We start from the raw sequence: 19,377 nt of genomic DNA, 5'->3' as shown, positions 1-19,377 counted from the left end.
ATATAATGACCAATAGCGGAGTTTAAAAAAGGTTTGGATGGCTTCCTAAAGGAAAAGTCCATAGACCATTATTAAATGGACTTGGGGAAAATCCACTATTTCTGGGATAAGCAGTATAAAATGTTTGTACATTTTTGGGATCTTGCTGGGTATTTGTGACCTGGATTGGCCACTGTTGGAAACAGGATGCTGGGCTCGATGGGCCTTTGGTCTTTCCCAGTATGGCAACACTTATGTACTTATGAATATCTCTCCTCTGACTGCTGTGGCAGTGCTCGAGTGGTACACAGGCGGAGTTGAGATTTCCCCAGTTTGCAGCAATATACAGTCTGATAACCCAGTAAGTAAGTGGACAAATTTAAGATGGCTAAAAGGCTGCCCTAACTTTATGTGCCGAGCTGCCCAGGCACCAGTCTGAATATTAGCTGGTGCCCAGATAACTTCCAGATAGCAGCACTGACCCAGATATTCAATGCCAGTGCCCAGAGATGGCCCAGGACTGAATATCCAGGCTTAATTCACAAACAGCACATGGAACACAACTGAACACCGAATATTAGGCAAAAAGATTAGGGCATTTGTTAGATTTTTTTTTTTTTTACCACTTACAGAATTCTGTATATCATCAGTGCTAAGACCGGTTGTTCTGAACATTTACAGGGGCCGGACTTTCCCTCACCTTGTTCATTTTGCTGTCGTCCACTACCTCTTTGGATATTTCTTGGATGATTTCAGGACATAGGACAAGAAGGATGATCTGTAGTGGCCAAACCGCCGCTTTGCGTTTCGTGCTTTCAGCAAAACTATCCACTTGGTCAAACAACTTTTCTGCACAATCTATGCAAGGAAGAAAAGCAAATGATGTCATTTGGCAAGCCATTTATCCAACTATGCATGATACCAGAGAAAACAAAGATTAAGTAATTGACCAACCCATAAAACAAATTAATTTGGTGTACGGCCTCCCACAGATGGATGGATGTATGTTATTAAACAGCTATAACCTACAATGTAGCAATACTGTTTGTACAAAAAAAGAAATCTAAATCAAATCACTGTACAGATTCAAAGATAATTTGTTACTTCTTACCAGCCATATCAGTCTGTGGTCTTTGATACAACTTTGTAAATTCATCTGGATAATTTTCTACCCAGTTCCAAAATGCCTGGTTAAAATCACAGAAAAACAGTAATCATAGCTGTAGCGTGTCACAATAAAGAAAACAGTCTGGATGGATTTTTTTTTTTTTAATTAAGAAGAAGGTATTGTTTTCCTGTTTCAAGGGTCAGAAAACTATGCAAGTAGGTCATTCCTACAGGTGAGGAATCACAAAGAACCAATAAATAAATATACATACTTTTTCAAGACTGTTTATAACTCCCAATTGAGCAACTTTCTTGAGCGCTTTAAATTTAAAAGCTGCCTCTGGAAAACATAATAAAAAGTCTGCATCAATCAAAAACTGTGTACAGTTTACATAATCCTAGCAAAAATAAACAACCTATCATCAAATGTGCAATGCATAAAACAGTGTAGATGAATACATCGCTAGAAAATCACAAAATTCCCAGGCAAAAGTGTACTTTCCAAGTTCTACCACTTGCACAATGCTCTTGCCTAACTGACTACACCAGAAAAGTATTAACTGTCAACTGTTTTTGAATAACATTATTTTGAAGAATCTGAAAATAAATATTGGTCTTTGCAATCATACTTCTCCTACCACAAGGCTTATTTTTTAGCCCATATTCAAGAGGCATGAAAAGTGTAAAAATGAAAAAACTAACATTAATGTTTTTGTCTTGTTTTTTTAAGTCTGAAGTTCACAAGAACATACATTGCCACCACCTTAATCCCCAGCTTACAAGATCCCTCCACTGACTCGTGAGGAGTGAGGACAAAAAGGCTTCCCCATAACCCATTTCGTATACCTATGTACCTCAGATCTAGAACAGGGAGGGAAACAGGCTGTCTTGTACAGCAAACAAATTACATCAATCTCAAAGGGAAAAGACATATATTCTTTCCATTTGAAAATAACCCCACAGAAAGTACATGTACACATTTATTCTGTTTAGTATGCAGGACAGAAGGCCAGGTATTCTCACATATGGGTGAAGTTGTCTGATGGAGCCCAGTGCGGATGCTGACTAGCGTATAGATGTTTCAAGAAAATTTTAGTAGTGGGAGGATATGTGACTACCTGGCCTGCTGTCCTTGGCGAACACCTGCTACAGTGAGTAACTTTGATTTCTCTGAGGACAAGCAGGCCCAATTATATTCTCACATGTGGGGATCCCTAGCTACCTGGCTCACCGAAAACAATGCTGGAACAAGATAGACTCGAAATGTTGAGGCCTCCAAAATCAATTAAGCTGAAACTATTGTGAAGATGCATTCCGGAACATAAAAAAAACTGGGCCTAGGAGGGTGGAGTTGGATTCTAGACATCAAACAGATTCTGAAGGACTGTCTGACTGAACCAGTTGTCATGTCAGGTATCCTACTCAAGACTGGAGTGAGATATGAATTTATGGACTAAAAACCATGTCAAAGCTTGGCAAATCTCCTCAAGTGGGCTACCGATGTAGTCATGGCTCTGACATTATGAGTCTTGACATGATCCTCAAGAGTCACCCCAGCCTGGCATAAGTGAAGGAGATGCAATCTGCTAGCCAACTGGAGATTGTTTGGTTGACAATGGCTATTCCCCATCCTGTTTAGGTCAAAAGAAACAAAAAACTGGGTGGACTGACTATGGGCTTTAGTCAGCTCCAGATAGAAGGCTACATGCAAAGAACTACTCTATTCTGATGAAACTTTGTGTAAGATGCATCAGCTACTAGAGTGTGAAGCTCACTGTGAGCTGAAGTTACCATCACCAAACATGCAACTTTCCAGGTCAGATACTTCAGATGACAAGAGTCAAGAAGCTCAAAAGGAGATCCCATGACACAGTTGGAGGTTTGACAGGGGGCTCTGTCATCAGCAAACATCTCATAAATCAAACAACTGCAGGCTGTACAGAGATGGAGATAGTAAGCACTAATTGCACTGAGATGAGCCTTTACAGAGTTGGTTTTCAAACCAGATTCAGAGAGGTACAGAAAGTATTCAAGCAGTTTTTGAGTAGGACAAGGCTATTGTCCTTTCCCAAACCCTTTCCAGCATCCAAAAGTTCTCTGTATTGACTTTTGCATCTCCTCCTGTGATGTGCTCTTGACCAGCCAATCGTCCAGGTAGAGAAACATATAAATGCCCAGTCTGTGTAGTGACACTGTAATTACAGCTAGATATTTGGTGAATACCCTGGGAACTGATTTGAGATCAAAAGACAGAACACGATACTGGTAGTGGTGCTTTCCTAATCAGAATCTGAGATACTTCCTGTAACTGGGAAGTACCGATATGTGGGTATAGGTATCCTTCAAGTCCAGAGAGCATAGCCAATTATGGGAAGAAGGGTGCCCAAGGAAAGCATTCTGAACTTTTCTTTGACAAGGAATTTGTTCAGGGCTCTTAGGTCTAGGATGAGACAGAATACCCTATTTTACTGGGTACAAGGAAGTACCAGGAATAGAATCCCATCCCTTCTTCCCCTGATGGCACAGGTTCAACACTGGCTTGTAGAAGGGCAGAGACTTCCTCTAGGAGTACCTGTTCGTGCAGGGAGAGCTGATGAACGATGCTGTCATGGCAATTTTGTGGTTTCTGATGCCAATGAAGTGTGTAACCGAGACAGACTATTTGAAGAATCCACAAGTTGGAGGTTACAAGGAGCCACCTTTGATGGAAAAAGCTGAGCCCCCTACTACCAGAAAGTCAACTAGGATGACTACTTGGACTGCAACTATACTTTTCTGAAGTCAGTTAAAAGCCTGTCCTCTGCTTTGACTGGGGAGCCATATGGGGACTACTGAGGGCAGGACCGACAAGGGCGAGAATGCTGGGACCGAGGCTACTGGGCAGATCGAGAAGGCAGCAGAAACCTACGCCTTTCAGAGTAGTTGGTCAGTCGCATAGGCCCACTTAAAAATCTGTTGGGTGAGGAGGATGCAGCTGGGGGCTGCCGAGAGAGGGACTGGATGGTGTCAGTGTGCTTCTTTATGAGATCAGTGACTTCTTCCACCTTGTTCCCAAAAAGGCTGTCTCCTCAGCAAGATACATCAACTAATCTCTCCTGAACCACTGGTTCTAGGTCAGGGACACGCAACCATGAGAGTCTGTGCATTCCTACACCCATGGCAGAGAGTCTGCATGTAACGTTAAAAGTGTCAAAAGTGTTGTAAGTGCCCCGGCCAGATACTTTCTGCACTCCGGCTGCTTACCAGCCAACTGGCGAAGCTCAGCGGCCTGCTCCTGAGGAACAGAGTCCATGAAACTAAGAGTACTGCGTAGCAAAGACTTCTAGATGCTCGTGTAGAGCTGGTAGGACTGGATTTGGGCAATAAGCAGATTGTAAGCTCTTTGAGCAGGGACTGTCTTTCTTCTATGTTTGTGCAGCGCTGCATACGCCTTGTAGCACTATAGAAATGCTAAATAGTAGTAGTAGTAGCCTGATAAACTTTCCTCCCAAACTACTCTAATGTTGGAGATTCTCTACCTTGGGGAGCTGAGGCACGAGTCCTGGAACTCCTAGCTCGTTTGAGGACAGATTCGACTACCAAAGAGTGGTGAGGAAGCTGAGCCCTCTCGAATCCAGGAGCCTGGATACAGTATGGTGTATCCACCTTCTTAGGTACAACCTACACTGAGAGGGGAGTTCATCATCAGTGCATAAGATAGGGTGTAATGGAACCATGAACCCCTACCTTAGAAGGCGACTCATAATCCAGTACAGACATCTTTGCTCAGAGTTCCACCTCCATCTCCAACTTAAATGGGATGGCCGAAGCCATCTCCTTCACAAAACCCGTGAGAGAGACCCTCAGGTGGAGATTTACGTCTCTCTTGAGGTGGTGAAGGATCAGAAGGGACCCCATAAGACTCCTCCTCTGAAAGGTAATGAGGGTCCTCTTCTGAGTCCCATGAGTGGTCCTAATCAGACTCCTCACAGTACTCAGATTGAACGGAGTGATTCTATGCCTGCCCTGGCTCAGTGGTATCACACCCACACCTCAAAGGATGCAGAGGTACAGCCCTACCCTCAGAATCTGGGAAGTTTCCTCCCTAGAGGTCAAGAGCGGTACTGCATGGATGGACACCAACACTCACTGCGGCACCAGCATCAAAGTCTGCTCCACAGGCAAGGTACAAGCCTCAGGAAGAAGCCGGGACTGAGCCACAGCTGGCACAAGCGCCCTCGATTGCAGAGAAGGGTGCAGTTGTAGCGTTTGCACCAGCTACTCCCCTGAGCATAACTTGGTACGACTCATCAAAGATAGATAACAGCAAAGGCTGGGGAAACCAGGACAAGGGCAGCCTACAAATGAGCCAGTGCCAAACCTGAAGCAGGAACCTGGCTGACAGGATAATGGTACACCGGCACCTCCACCAAGGAAGGAGAATGCTCCTCCCGGTGCTGGTGCTTCTTGGGTGCCAGCAATGATGAAGCCCCTGCGCTCCCGGTACTATGCGTTGAAGAGGACCGATGCTGGTGCTTCTTGGGTTTCCCCCAACTCTGAGCATCACAGTCCTTCAGTGCCGACAAGGACAACATTAAACCAGTAAACATCCTTGGTGTCAGGTCTGATGCTGACCGGTCCAAGGGCCAAATAACAGCACCCAATGTTGAGGGAGGTGTGGACCTCCTTGAGCCGGTGCAGTCCAAGTGGTAGCCTATGTCTAGGCAGCCATCGAGGTCACTTGAAGCCAATGGGGGTCTTCTTGGACATTGCGAAAAGAATCACAATCAAATTAAATTCTTCAATTCTGGACTACAAAAAGGGGAAGAGTCCAAACTGAGGTCAGTGCTCAGGCCTATCGAGCAGTGAAAAAGAAAGAAAACTTGAAGAGCCGAAAACACCAAGAAGTAAGAGGGAAAATAAAGTTAAATTAAAGATAAAAAACCTCCATGCAAAAACAAAGACGCATGTGCGGTGGGACGCTAGTAGAATTTTCATGAAACATTTATATATTAGTCAGTGTCCACACTGTATGTGAGAATACAACTCAGCCTGCTTATCCTCAGGGAAATGCTAACCTCTCATTAACCCCACCACTGAGAATACCTTTACTCTGCTCTGGTAAACATGTGCATCTACAGGTTTCATATATTTTACACATATATGGTTCAGGCATTTTTAAAAGACATCTCATTAGCAACTCCCTATGTCACCACACACCAACTTTGGTCACTTAATGACCATAGACTAGTTCTTCCAAGTGCTTCCCACGATTAATGGGAATCTACCAGAAAAAGTACTTTTTCATATTTTTTTTTTTTTTTAACTCCAAGACCTTTTTTTTTTTAACCTTGCTTTTGACAGCCTACAAGGTGCAATTTCTGGTTAAAGAGCTTACTAAGATTTATCTAGCCAAAGGAAACCTGCAGCCAATCACTATAGTTTGATCTTGTTGTTTGACTGTTTGTTTTCCTACACCACATATAGGTCCTTTCCTTTGAAATGTTATTGTACACCTCCTTGACTTACACTGTAAAAAAGGCAATTTTAGCAAATCCAAATAAACGATTCCGTACATGAACTTCTATTTTATGCAAATAAATGACTTTTACAATTACTTGCAAAGCATGCAATGGAAAAAAAAAAGTATTGCTCTAGGGAACACTGAGTGAAATATGATCATATCTCCTGGAGAGGAAAGACATTCCTGTCTGGAATTTTTCATATCTCCTTTCCTCTCACCAATTAAGGCAATCCATTTTATCTCCATTTTGAAATAAAGTACCACTCTAAAGGTCTGAAAGTTGTATGAAAAATTCACATGCATAAAAAAAAAATGTCTGTTAACACCATAAGCCTGACTTACTGCCTGGTAAGAGTTTTGGGTCCCTTTTATTTTCGAAGCCTAGTTTCCCCAAATAATGATGCAAACACCACATCATACTTTAGTAGCACAGATCATCTGCTTTAGAGAGTGTTTGAATACTTAAAATTGTTTTGTTTCAGTTAAGTTTCTTAAAAACAAGAGAATATCGATCACAAAGAACTTCAGCACTGGTTTCAAATTTTGTAACTTACCGTGTAGAAATCGTTTTAGCTTTGAACAGTCTACATTGATGTACTGCATCAGTTCAATATCATGAATGTCAACATTTTCTTCAGAACACACAGTCAGTTCCTGTAATCTAACATACATACCCAAATCACATTTAGAATATGATATTGATCATGTGCACATTTTAGCTACTTGATTAACTGAATTCAGGCAATGAGTATTAAATATTTATATAATACAAAGAAATAAAAGAAAATTATTCTAGTAGCAGACCCACCTGAACTCCCAGATACACATTAAATAATGACAATTAGACACAGTTTAAGCATCTTTTCAGAGGTGACAGACTAAAAAAGTCAATTATGGCTAAATATTGAGGGAGTAATTCTGAACAACACACATTCTTTGCAATGTAAATGGCCACTTTCAGCCTCAAAATAAGCCACCAGAGGGGACATCCTAGCCATGAAATCAACTTTGATTACTGGAAGCAAGTTGATCCCTGGCTAGCATAAATCCAACTCCTCCCATTTCATGCAATAATGGGAAACACTTTTCCTTTTGAAAAAAAGTAGATAGACAGATAGATAGACAGACATACAGATAGATAGATAGAAATGATGTCTTACCTGATAATGTTCTTTCTTTTAACCGCAGCAGATGAATCCAGAGATGTGTGGGTTGTGACCATCTACAGCAGATGGAGATAGAGAGCACTGAACTCTGTCTTATAGGACAGTAAGCTCTTTTGGTTAGTCAGTATTTCTCATAACAAAGCAGATGGAATAAAAAGTCATAATAGATCCCCTTCCTCAAAGAGAAGTAGCATGAACAACAGAAAACAGACGAGAAGGAAAGGCACAAATAATGACTCCTGAATCTGAGAAAGGAAGGAACAGATCTCTGCCCAACCATGCCTGTAACTCAAATTCCAGAGCCAAGATAAAAGCTACTAGGAGGAGAGATTTGAGAGGAAGATCTTTCAAAGTAGCCTGCTTTAGAGGTTCAAAGGGAGCAAACTGAATAACCAGCCCCCGACGACAATGGACTCTGCAAAGAACTCGTCCTATCAGAGGCCATGACAGCAGGGCTGACTCCAAGACTGAAAAGAGCACCTATGCCTTCTGAACCGACCTCCAGGCTTCTGCTCAAGAATTTGGAAGCTCTTGACAGTGAGACTTGTCCCCATGAGATCTATTAGGGGAGTGCCCACCTCAGAGTTACCAGCTGGAAGGTGTCAAGCACCAGCTCCTATTCCGTTGGGTCCAGGGAGGTCTTGCTACAGAAACCCACTTGCCCATTGAGAGTTTCCACTAGATGGGTGGCTGAAAGCTGCTGCAAATGCCTTTCTGCCCAGCGAAATAGAAGAAAACTTCCATTGTCAGAGATGACAGCAAATGCCTCCCTGCCTATTGATGAAATCTTCTGCCATCATGTTGAAAGAGAAACTGAGCCGGTTTGCCCTCCATAAAAGATTGCAAGTCTTGAAGAGCGTTGTGCATCACTCTGAGCCCGTGCCAACTGGACTGCCACAGCACTGCTGTGTGGCTCCATATACCTTGAGCAGCGTGTTGAAAACAGTGATCTCTCCAACCAGTCAGGTTGGTATCTATGACTACAGCTATCCAAAGAGGAGACACTACAGACGCCCCTGGAGAAGCTTGTTCAGTTGAAGTCACCCTGACATACTGAGCTTCGCCAGAGGTCCCCACATGCAATGCTAATGGTAGCCCTGAGAAACCAGCAACCACCAAGACACAAAGACTGCTGGAGCAGACACACGTGAGCTCCGGCCCAAGACACCACCTCAGCACCCGAATATAATCTTAAGCTCGGGGATTTGGAATTTGCAATAGGAAGCAAATTTGCTTTTGAAGCTTGTGTCTTCTCCATTTTGGGAATGACACCTGACCCAGAGTCATGCTGAATCATATTCCCATATATTACAAAGTCTGTGTTAGGACCAGATAACCCTTGTGCAGATTGACAAGCCAACCTCAAGACTACAAAAAGTGCCATGACTCAGGCAGTCAACTGACAACTCGCCTGCCGATTCCCTCTTTTCTCAGGAAGGCTGCTACCACCATCACAACCTTAGAAAATGTTCTGGGTGCTGTAGCTAACCCAAACCATATCGCTTGAAATTAAAAGAGATGCCCTAGACTAGCAAGGTAAAGAACACGCCAGTGTGGGGGCTAAAGAGGAACAGGCAGGTAGACTTTGAGGTCCAGAACTGCCAGATACACCCCCGTCGGCACCGCTCTACAGACAGGTCTGCTGGAGGGGGGGGGAGGAGGATCTGGTTCTGCTACCCTTCCAACACTGCCTCCAAAATAGTGATGCCCTGCCCTGCCCACTGAATCCCTTATATAGTAGAGAAGCCCTGGCCAGTGCATCCCAGAAGACACTGGGCAGGGCACCGCCATTTTGGAGGCAGCACTGGAAGGAGTGAGTGCTACTCCCTCCTCTGTCATCTGAAGGTGAATTAGTGTACAATAACTGTTACTGCAAGCCATGGTAACTGATTGCCAAAACAGTGGGTGGGGTAAGGGGATGAAAAATGGTCTGTTACTCCTTACCTCTCTACCCTCATCTCCCCTTACGTTCCTACCCGTAACCTCCGCTCTCAAGACAAACCCCTCCTTTCAGTACCCTTCTCCACCACCGCCAACTCCAGGCTCTGCCCTTTCTGCCTCGCCTCACCCCATGCTTGGAACAAACTCCCTGAGCCCATACGCCAGGTCCCCCCCCTGCCCATCTTCAAATCATTGCTCAAAACCCACCTCTTCAATGTCGCCTTCGGCACCTAACCACTACACCTCTACTCAGGAAATCTAGACTGCCCCAACTTGACATTTCGTCCTTTAGATTGTAAGCTCCTTTGAGCAGGGACCGTCCTTCTTTGTTAATTTGTACAGCGCTGCGTAACCCTAGTAGCGCTCTAGAAATGTTAAGTAGTAGTAGAGTAGATGGCACCTTGTAGATGGTGCACAGTAAATTACCATGTGCCATCACCACTGCTTACCATCTCCTGAAGAGTGCACCCCTTATTTGGCAGCTTGACCTTTAAGTGGCAAAATAGCAAGACTAGTGCTAGGGGTCAGATTCCAGTCTGCTGATGAAGGAACAGGAGTAAAGGAGGATCATTGTTGTTTCTCTTTCAACACCACGGAACATGCATAGTAAGAGCCTGAGGTTAGGGGAGAGGCTGGGAGATGATATCAGGGAGGGGTTCATCTAACCCTCCTGGACAACAAAGAAAATGTCTACAGCAATCTGCATCAATTGGACCATCAACTGGACCATCCAAGGATATCAGAACCAGAACCTCTAAAATTCATACCTGCAATCCGTGAGTCAAAACTGTATTTTAACTGTATAATCTATTTCTAAAACTCTGAATCTGTTAGATTCCTTAAAACTAAAGGCAAATATCATCAATCCCCTCTACAAAGCAATTCACACAGAAGTGATAAGTAAAAATAGGATGATCCTCCACACACCGCCAAGGAAACTAAGGTCCTTCCAAGGACTGTCACTAACCACACCCTCTCCAAAAGACATTACAAGATGTGATTCCCGCAAGCGAGCCTTCTCCAGAGTAGCCCCCACACTCTGGAACGCACTGCATGAAAGACTGGGTTTAACACAAGACTATCTCTACTTCAGGAAGCAGGTAAAAGCTTGGCTCTTCAACCAGGCCTTTAAAGGAAGAAGTAACTAACTAACTCGTCAGTCTCACTCACACACACAAGGAGTGACTCAGGCTGCATATACTGCAGCAGGACATGTTTATCCACTTCTACCCTAGCTGAGATAATATTTAACCATTTCTCTGACCTCATGTGCAACTTTCTTTAAATCAATTACCTTACTTTCTAACTCCTCCTACTTTCTTACCTATCTATATGTTGCTTTACTCTTATAATGTTATATTACGCATTATGTTGACACTGTAAATAGTAAACCATGCCATACTCTGTATTGTTTTTTAAATATTTTTACTGCTGTAATTGTCTATTGCTCATGTTTGATTTATTCTTACTGTACACCGCCTTGAGTGAATTCATTCAAACAGGCGGTAAATAAATCCTAATAATAAAAATAATAAAGATGAAAGGGCCACAGTAAATGCTATCAGCAATACATTCACTGTGGGGAAAACATCTACCCTGAGTGCACCTCAGCAGTAACCACACAGGCTTTGCACTTATTGTGTGTTAAGTTTTGCATTGAACATGGTCATATATTTTTCAAGCCAAAGAGCTGCATTTTGAATCATGATCTCCTTAACTGAGCAATCTTTAAGCCCTGATATTATGAATTGCAACAATATAATCAAAGTAAGGATATGAAGTGAACGGAAATCTAGAGTGGAATGAACCAAGTGTATTTGTTGAGACAACACTAGAGATTTTGGTCTGAAAGTTAAGTCCTTGATCAAATATAACCCCCAAGAATCTTTTAAGGAAAGCTGAACCCCATTTATAGATGGTATAAGTGGAACCAGGGATGACAAGCAGCAGGAGATGACAGAATCTGTTCTTTTTTTTTTTGTAGCTTGTGCAGATCTCAGCCTCTCTTATTTTCCAATTTCCTCAGAATTTGAGTGCTCAGAAAAATTCAAATACCAGCTTTAGATGGGAGTAAGAGTGGGTGCCCACAGTCTGAGAAGCACTGGTTTCAAATGTGGAGGACAATGCAAAAGAGCCCTATTTACACCACACATTTAGACACAAAATACACTATTTTACTCAGGAGCTCTATGACACCAGAGGTCTTTAAAAGGATATGAAGGGAGGAGAAGGACACTTGTTGAAGTGGATTTAACACTAAGGACACATTTATACACACACATTTATGTGGTGAGAGTGCCCTCAGGTGATGAGCTTGAGGGAGGTGTTTGGCAACGTACAGAAAATTGTAGGATATGCTATTAAGGCACATTATCAATTGGTTCCTGTTGAGGGTGACATAGCAGATGAAAAGGGGGGTCACAAAGGCAGGGAAATTGTTTGGGATGCTGCTAATGGCTGGATAATTAGTAGCGGCAGCAAGATGGAAAATGCATTTATGTTTAAAACAAATTTTATTTTATTTATTGCACTTCTATCCCACATTTCCCACCTATTTGCAGGCTCAATGTGGCTTACAAAGATCTGTTATGGCATCGCCATAACAGGGAAGAAATACAATTGGTGTTGCAAAGAGATAGAAGAAAACAAGAGGATCTGGTTATGCAGCTGTACAGTGAGACATTCTGAATAAAGGAGCATAAGGGTTGTGTTCAAGTCGTTATGGGTTCTCGTGGTAGGCTTTGTTAGAGAGATAGGTTTTCAAAGCTTTGCGGAAGCTATTTAATTCATTGATCGTTTTCAAGTGAGTTGGTAGTGCATTCCACATCTTCGCACTCATGTAGGAAAAGCTGGACGCATGTGTGAGTTTGTATTTGACCCCTTTACAGCTGAGGAAGTTTAGGTTGAGAAAGGTGCGGGAAGATCAATCCAAATGACACTCATGAGTTGTTCATCATTTCAGTGTATAACATTCCCCCCCCCCCCCCCCCCCACCTACTTCCCTCTAAATAGGCAGTATACCATAAGCAAACATAAGCTACCCATCCATTTACCGGTTCATCTAATCATTAACAACAATGGCTCAGAAATTACCTCCTACCAATCTTCTTACCCTCCATGCTCTTCACTGCTCCACTTCCTTACCTATCCCTATCCTTTCTCTTATACCACTTTTATTCCATTTACCCTTGTTCATTTGTCCTACCACATTCCTCCTTTATTGATTCAGATACTACAGATTGTATTCTCTTGTTACTATATAAGCAGCATTGAACCTGCGATGAGCGGGAAAGCGCGGGATACAAATGTATGACCTAGACTCTAATAGCTCTTCAATAACTAACAGTCACATGTTACTTTTAGACAATCTTAATGGCATTACCCCCTTATAACGTATTAGTCTCTCACAGCTTTTTTAGCAGCTGTATTTAACCTTAAAATAACAGCAGCTCTTTATTGATAGCACATCTAAGGTACCATAAAGAAGCAGTACCTATCATAATTTTTATTGCCATTTAAGGATGTAATATTAACTACCTTAAGCAACATTAACAGATAAATTCCCCCCCCCCCAACTCCCCCAACTCCCTTAACCCCCCCTTGGCATCTCCCCTTCTTAATAACACTCCCCTTCCTCCCCTCCCCACTCCCCCCCTTTTCCCCCCTCCCTCCTAACCCGACTGTTCCAACACCTACCCCCCATCCCTCTCCTCCTCCCAACTCCCAACCCCCAACCACCCCTTCTTTATTCGACACTGTATCCTCCGGGTACCCAAAATATTTAGTTTGCTCCAGGTATCACCGACTTACTCTCCCAGTCCCATTTTCCTCCCCATATTTGGAAAAATGCATTTAAATGACTGTTATGATAAAGCTTGACGAATTTATAAGATGGAGGACCTTACAACAGTACATTTAAAAAGACATGGATCCATACTAGGATACGAATATTAAACTTGGACAGGGGGGTTGGATGTGGAGCTGGGTAGGGAGGAGAAAATGTTAAAACCTTGATGGTGTACTCATTATCTTGCCATTATTCAGTTTGTTTTGTTTTTCACTGGTTGTATATTGAGATTGCTGTTAATCCTGTTGTACCATCAATAAAATGGTTGAAACTTAAGAAGACATGGATCCCTTTTCAGGATTACATTGCAACAGTTAATTGTGTGGGGGGGACGGGGGTTAGAAGAGTAAAGCATGGAGGTTTCTTGTTAGGTGGGAAGGAGCAGAGGGGTAACTGAAAGGTGGAACCATCAACCCCTCTGGGTGGGTGGGTGGGCACTGGAAAGAGAGCAGGGAGCTGTGTGAAGGTTGGCGGCTTTTTTTTTTTTTTTTTTTTTTTTTAATACTGTTTAATGGGGTGGCTTGCCCTCTTCCCCCCTTGGACATAGACTCAGCAATGTGCTTTGTGAGGCATAATACATGTGGAATTTTAACCAGGAAACCTGTATGCATATGGAACTGTCATTCATGTATTGTAAATTAGTTCTTTTATGATGATGTTAATGAAATTTTTAAAAAGTAATAATAGTTATATTCTGCATTATCTAAACATTCTAAGCACATAACAACAAACAATAAATGAAAGCAAACTTAATAAATCTATAAATCCAAAGAATACACAGTGGCTAAGTCTACGAAAACAAGAAAAACATCTCTTATTACTATCTATTCTCAAGTAGTTTGAGAGTCCGAGGAGCATGTGTGTGTAGAAACTGGTTTGTATGGTGTGTGAAGTGTTAATTTTATTGATAAAATCAATTAATTAAAAAGCAATCAGCTTCTCTGTTACTTTAGCAACAAATGGCAGGTTGAATATGGGATGGAAGTTAAAAATAGACCAATGAAGTTTAATTGGTGATCCAAGATGGCTGCTTGAACCGGTCGTAGGTCCCCACGCTCTGATTTTTTTTCTTGCAATGCCGAAGCGTAGAGGGAAGTCAACAGCCACTGTTCCCCCAGGTCGACTGACCTCTTCACAGATTGGCCCTCTTGATGCATATGTGCGGAGACTGGAGGTTTCTGGTAGGTTGGAGGGCAGCACGCTGGTGGCATCCGGGACAAGCGGAGGATCTGAAACGCCATCTGTGAATGATGTCAGCCTTAGCCCCGACCAACGAGCACCCCCTCTGCAACCCCAGGCTGTTCTCTCTCCGGTCTTGGCGTCGTCTCCGAAGCACCCAGGAATTGGGTTAGCGGCGGAGCTTCAGGGGGGAAAAGATCTTTTGACGGAGAGTCGAGGGGCGGAAGGATTCAGGAGCCCTCGATTAAGCCTGGAAGACAGCGTTCAGCTTGCGGGAGGAAGTTTGGCTGTTATCGGGAATACAGAAGCAGAGAAGATGTTGGCCGAGGAGACACAAAGACAAGGTACTTTGATTTTTCTTCAAGACAAACCAGCGGAGATTACCCTGGAAAGTTTATGGGGCTTGATTGCTAACTTAGGAAAAGTACTATGTCCACAAATCTTGGACTTGGAGACACGAGTTAAAAATTTAGGAAAAAATGCTGAATCAGTAGAAAGAGAGAACAAAGAGTTACTGGGAAAATCTAAGACCTCGGTACAACAAATGGAAAAAACACAGGAGGTACAGATTAATATGATAAGAGACCTTACTAATATGAGGAAAAAAAATCGAAAACCTGGAAAACTCTCAAAGAGCAAATAACTTAAGACTTTTGAATTTTCCGAGAGCTGTAACTATTGCTCCAAGAGAGATGTTAGCCAGATATATGAAGGAAATATTAGGTTTTACAGATGAAAATTTTCTTCCTATGACTCAAGTTTATTATTTACCACAACGGATATCTGGGACCTCTATACAACAACAAGAGCAACCATTTGATGTATCAGCGATTCTAGAGACACCAACAGAGGACTTAGTAGCTTCAGCAACATTGTTAGTAACTCTAGCTATCTCTATTGATAAAATTATGGTTATGAAGAAATTCTTTAAAAATAGAGAAAAAGAATTTATGGGTTTTAAAGTACGTATATTTCCTGATGTCTCTAAGGAGACTCAAAAAAAAACGTAGGCAGTTTTTGTTATTGAAGCCAGGAGTTCTCCAGTTAGGTGCAACATTTTTCTTACGTTACCCTTGTAAGTGCATTGTCTGCTATCAATCGGTCAAATATGTATTTTTTGAGTCTGTACAACTTATTGAATTTATAACAGCTAAAAGATCTTTGAAGTGAAAAGAACTAGCTTGAATAGAAAAATGATAAGCCCTGACCGGTTTTGTTTCTCTTTAAAATTGTTATTTTAATTCTCCGGTTATTGTTAAATCTTGGATCTAATATTGAGGACTTGTGTGTACTTAGTCAGGATTTATTATTTCTTGAATATTGCTTTATAAAGTTATGGACGAATGTACTTTTTCTTTACAAGTGTAATACTTGGTGTATAATTTGAAACTAATAAATAAAAAATAAAATAAAAAGAAAGTTAAAAATAGAGGAGAGATCTGCCTAAAGAACCTTAAGAAAAAGATGAATTGTCAGATGCAAGACTGGTGGGCACCAGAGTGTATAGAAATGTGAAGAGAGGATCAAGGACTTATTCAGGAAATGGGAAGGTAATAGGTTATTAAAAAGGGATGAGAACTTCAATGTAGTAACAGTCCTAGTTAGTCGTAATATGGAAGGAGCATTAAGTCACAAAAGAAAAGAGAGCTACAAGAGGTTTGAACAAAATCAGGGACAGGTGTTGTAGGGTGAGCAGGAACTGAAGAGAAAAAAATAACTCATAAGTTTATTGATTTTGCAAAACTGCAGGTGAACTGATTAGCAAAGAAGTGGATGGATAAAGTGTTAGACATTTTGTTGCTTAAACATTTAATAAGGTAAACAGATGTGAGTAGGGCCGCCGAGAGACTGGGCTGGGCAAGGCCCCCGCCGCCCCCCTCCACCACCGGGCCGGGTCCCCCTGAATTTAAATCATAGTGCCTCACCTCAACATCGCTCTGTGTGAAAGAAGTGCAGCAGCGGCAGTCTGCAGATCGCCTCCCTTCGGGCCTTCCCTCCCTGTGCCCCGCCCTCACACAAGTTACATCAGATGAGGGTGGGACACAGGGAGGGAAGGCCTGAAGGGAGGCGATCTGCAGACTGCCGCTGCTGCGCTTCTTTCACACAGAGCGATGTCGAGGTGAGGCACTATGATTTAAATTCAGGGGGGCCCGGCCCGGTGGTGGACGGAGAGGGGCAGGTGGAGGGGACTGCAGCGCCGGGCCCATCTTGGAGGCCCGGGCCCGAGGAATTTTGTCCTCCCAGCCCCCCCTCTCGGCGGCCCTGGATGTGAGGAATTGGGGGCATTTTGAAGGTTAAAAAAGTATTGTTTTTTTGGCCAAGTTTAACTGAGGTGTGTAAAATTCTGACTGAGCCAAAAATGCGACAATAGTTTGTGGTTGAGAGTCTTTTGACCAAAGTCTTTCGCTGTAGCTGTCTCTTCAGGAATCCCAAGCCAGGATAAAAACACCCAGAGTACATGCACACATTTGCCTTGGATGTGAAGAGCATTTGTGCATTACTGGGAATAGTTCTTGGTAGCTATTACTAAAGGCACATGAGTGGCTACATTGCCTTTGTAAAGCCGGAATAAAATGGCACATTAAAAAAAAAAAAAAAAATAGGCGCCCTATTACAAACTTACTCTTATTAATGCACACCAAGTAGTTGAATATACTTTGTCAAACTCTCAGAATATTCAAATAACCCCTAGTTGGCTAGGGATGCTACAGATGCAACATTTACACTTCTAGGAGAAAGGACTTAGTCATTGTGTAACAGCAAAACCTACAGCCAGATGCACAAAGATCCTGTTAAGGATCCGTCTGCGTTTCCAAATCGGTAAAAATTTACCGATTTAGAAACACAGAGGGATTCACTAAGAAAATCTCATGCAAATGAGCTGCACGTTGCTTTTGCGACCCAGCTCATTTGCATGCGATATGGGGGAAGCAAGTCGGTGAGCTGAGAATGCGCAGAACAGTCAATTGCTATGCGTGGCTGCTCTGCACATGCTACAGACGGCTCTCATACACGCAGACAAGCTGCGTCTATGATAGCAGTAGATTTACCCTTTTTTTTGTTGGCAGACACAAAAACACTTTTTTTTTTTTTTGGATGGGCATACCTGTATGATAAATAGCAGTAGTAGTAGTATTGCAGCTCCCTGCCTCTGACTGCTGGGAAAAAGTGAGAAAAACCTCGCTATGCTGCTCTCCGCTCTTCTGTGAGGAATCAGTAGCATCAAGGCTTGGTTCCACCCCCAGCTGTTCCTGTTACTTCCTTCTATTGGCTGGCTGACATCCTAAAATGCCCATCTTCCTGAAGATGGACTCTCATTGGCTGGCTGCTGTCCCAACTCTTCCTCCCTGTAGGACTTCCCTGATGACATCATTTTAGAGCTGTGAACTGATTGGATCCAAACTTCCTGGTGTCCCCCTCCAGTAATCAGTGGGTGGGCCATCCCAGGCTGATGCTGTCCAATTGGTTAGCCCCTCTCTGTGGAGAGGGACACCAGGAAGTTCGGATCCTATTTGCCTATTTTTTGATACCCCATTGGCAAATTCTCCAGGACAGGCTTGGGATCCTACTGGTCTAAACAAAATAGGCAACCATGTTACACTGATGCTGTGTGCAATCTCAAGCAGACCATTCCACCTTCATGCAGCTCAACTGTAATCCCTGTAACTGGATAATGCTAACAACCAGTTTTCCTTTTTTACCCCCTTCATTCCTGTGAAAAATCATCAGGCAGCCCATTTAGCAAAAATCTGCTGTCAAAAACATATATCCTAGAGAAGGATACATGAATGTTTCTGATGAATATAGAAATGCAAATCATACTCCATTCTAAATGAAAGTTTCTAGATAAATTTACATTATGGAATTTTCTAAAACCCCATCCCATTGCCTCCACTTGACTGATAACCTCCTCCTCCCTCCTCCCATCTGCCTCAGCCTTCTACCTTACCAACTCCCGTAAAACTGCATTTAGCTACCTTGGCCCCAAACTCTGGAATTCAACCTTCCAGTCATATGTTTAAGAAAATGTCTAAGCTTTACTCTTTTCTAAAACCTTTGGCATTTCTGCAGAGTGATTACCTATATACCCACCACAACCTCTTTTTCTCTCTTCCCCCTCCTTCTTCTCTAATTTACACCATCTCTCCCCCTCTCCTGCCTTTTTACACTGTTGTAAACTGCACAGAAGTCTTTTAAGGCCCATTGCGGAATATCAAGTGCGATAAATAAATAATCACTTGTTTTTACCCTACTATGGCATAACTTACGACAAGTTACAGTAGTCAACTCTTACACAGGCACACATACCTAGTAGAAATGCGACTGAAGACAGCATTGAAATTATTGGAGCTCAGAGAGAAAAGGACGCCAGAGGCAGAGTTGCGGAGTTCCGCTGCATGCTGGTTCCCCTCACGGTAGGTGTGGATAAAATGGCAAATCTCAGGTAGCAGCTGCTTCACCAACATCGTCTCGTCTAACCGCATGCTGTCCTTTGGTTGCTAAAGAGAGAAATATTTCAGACTCTCGTGTACTTTGTCACAATTTTAATTTAATTTTATTTAATGTTGTAACTTCATTTTCACCAACTCGCAATATTTGCATGCAAGCTTCAAACAATATGGAATCCAGAAAAAAAATGGTTTACTGCAATTTAC

General features: G+C 42.6%; 1 protein-coding gene across 1 annotated transcript in view; it reads right to left on the bottom strand.

The window, feature by feature from the left end:
• NF1 (neurofibromin 1) overlaps nucleotides 1–19,377 on the bottom strand; it is a 464,504-nt gene that overhangs the window by 324,201 nt on the left and 120,926 nt on the right. Inside the window, 5 exon segments of the mRNA XM_030222524.1 lie at nucleotides 680–837; nucleotides 1,091–1,166; nucleotides 1,359–1,426; nucleotides 7,144–7,250; nucleotides 19,031–19,221. Of these exon segments, the coding sequence (XP_030078384.1) occupies nucleotides 680–837; nucleotides 1,091–1,166; nucleotides 1,359–1,426; nucleotides 7,144–7,250; nucleotides 19,031–19,221 (600 nt within the window).

This window comes from Microcaecilia unicolor, chromosome 13 (assembly GCF_901765095.1).
Source record: "Microcaecilia unicolor chromosome 13, aMicUni1.1, whole genome shotgun sequence".
NCBI classification, from domain to species: Eukaryota; Metazoa; Chordata; class Amphibia; order Gymnophiona; family Siphonopidae; genus Microcaecilia; species Microcaecilia unicolor.
The sequence above is the reverse complement of the archived record's forward strand: the minus strand, read 5'-3'. Positions and strand labels throughout refer to the sequence as shown.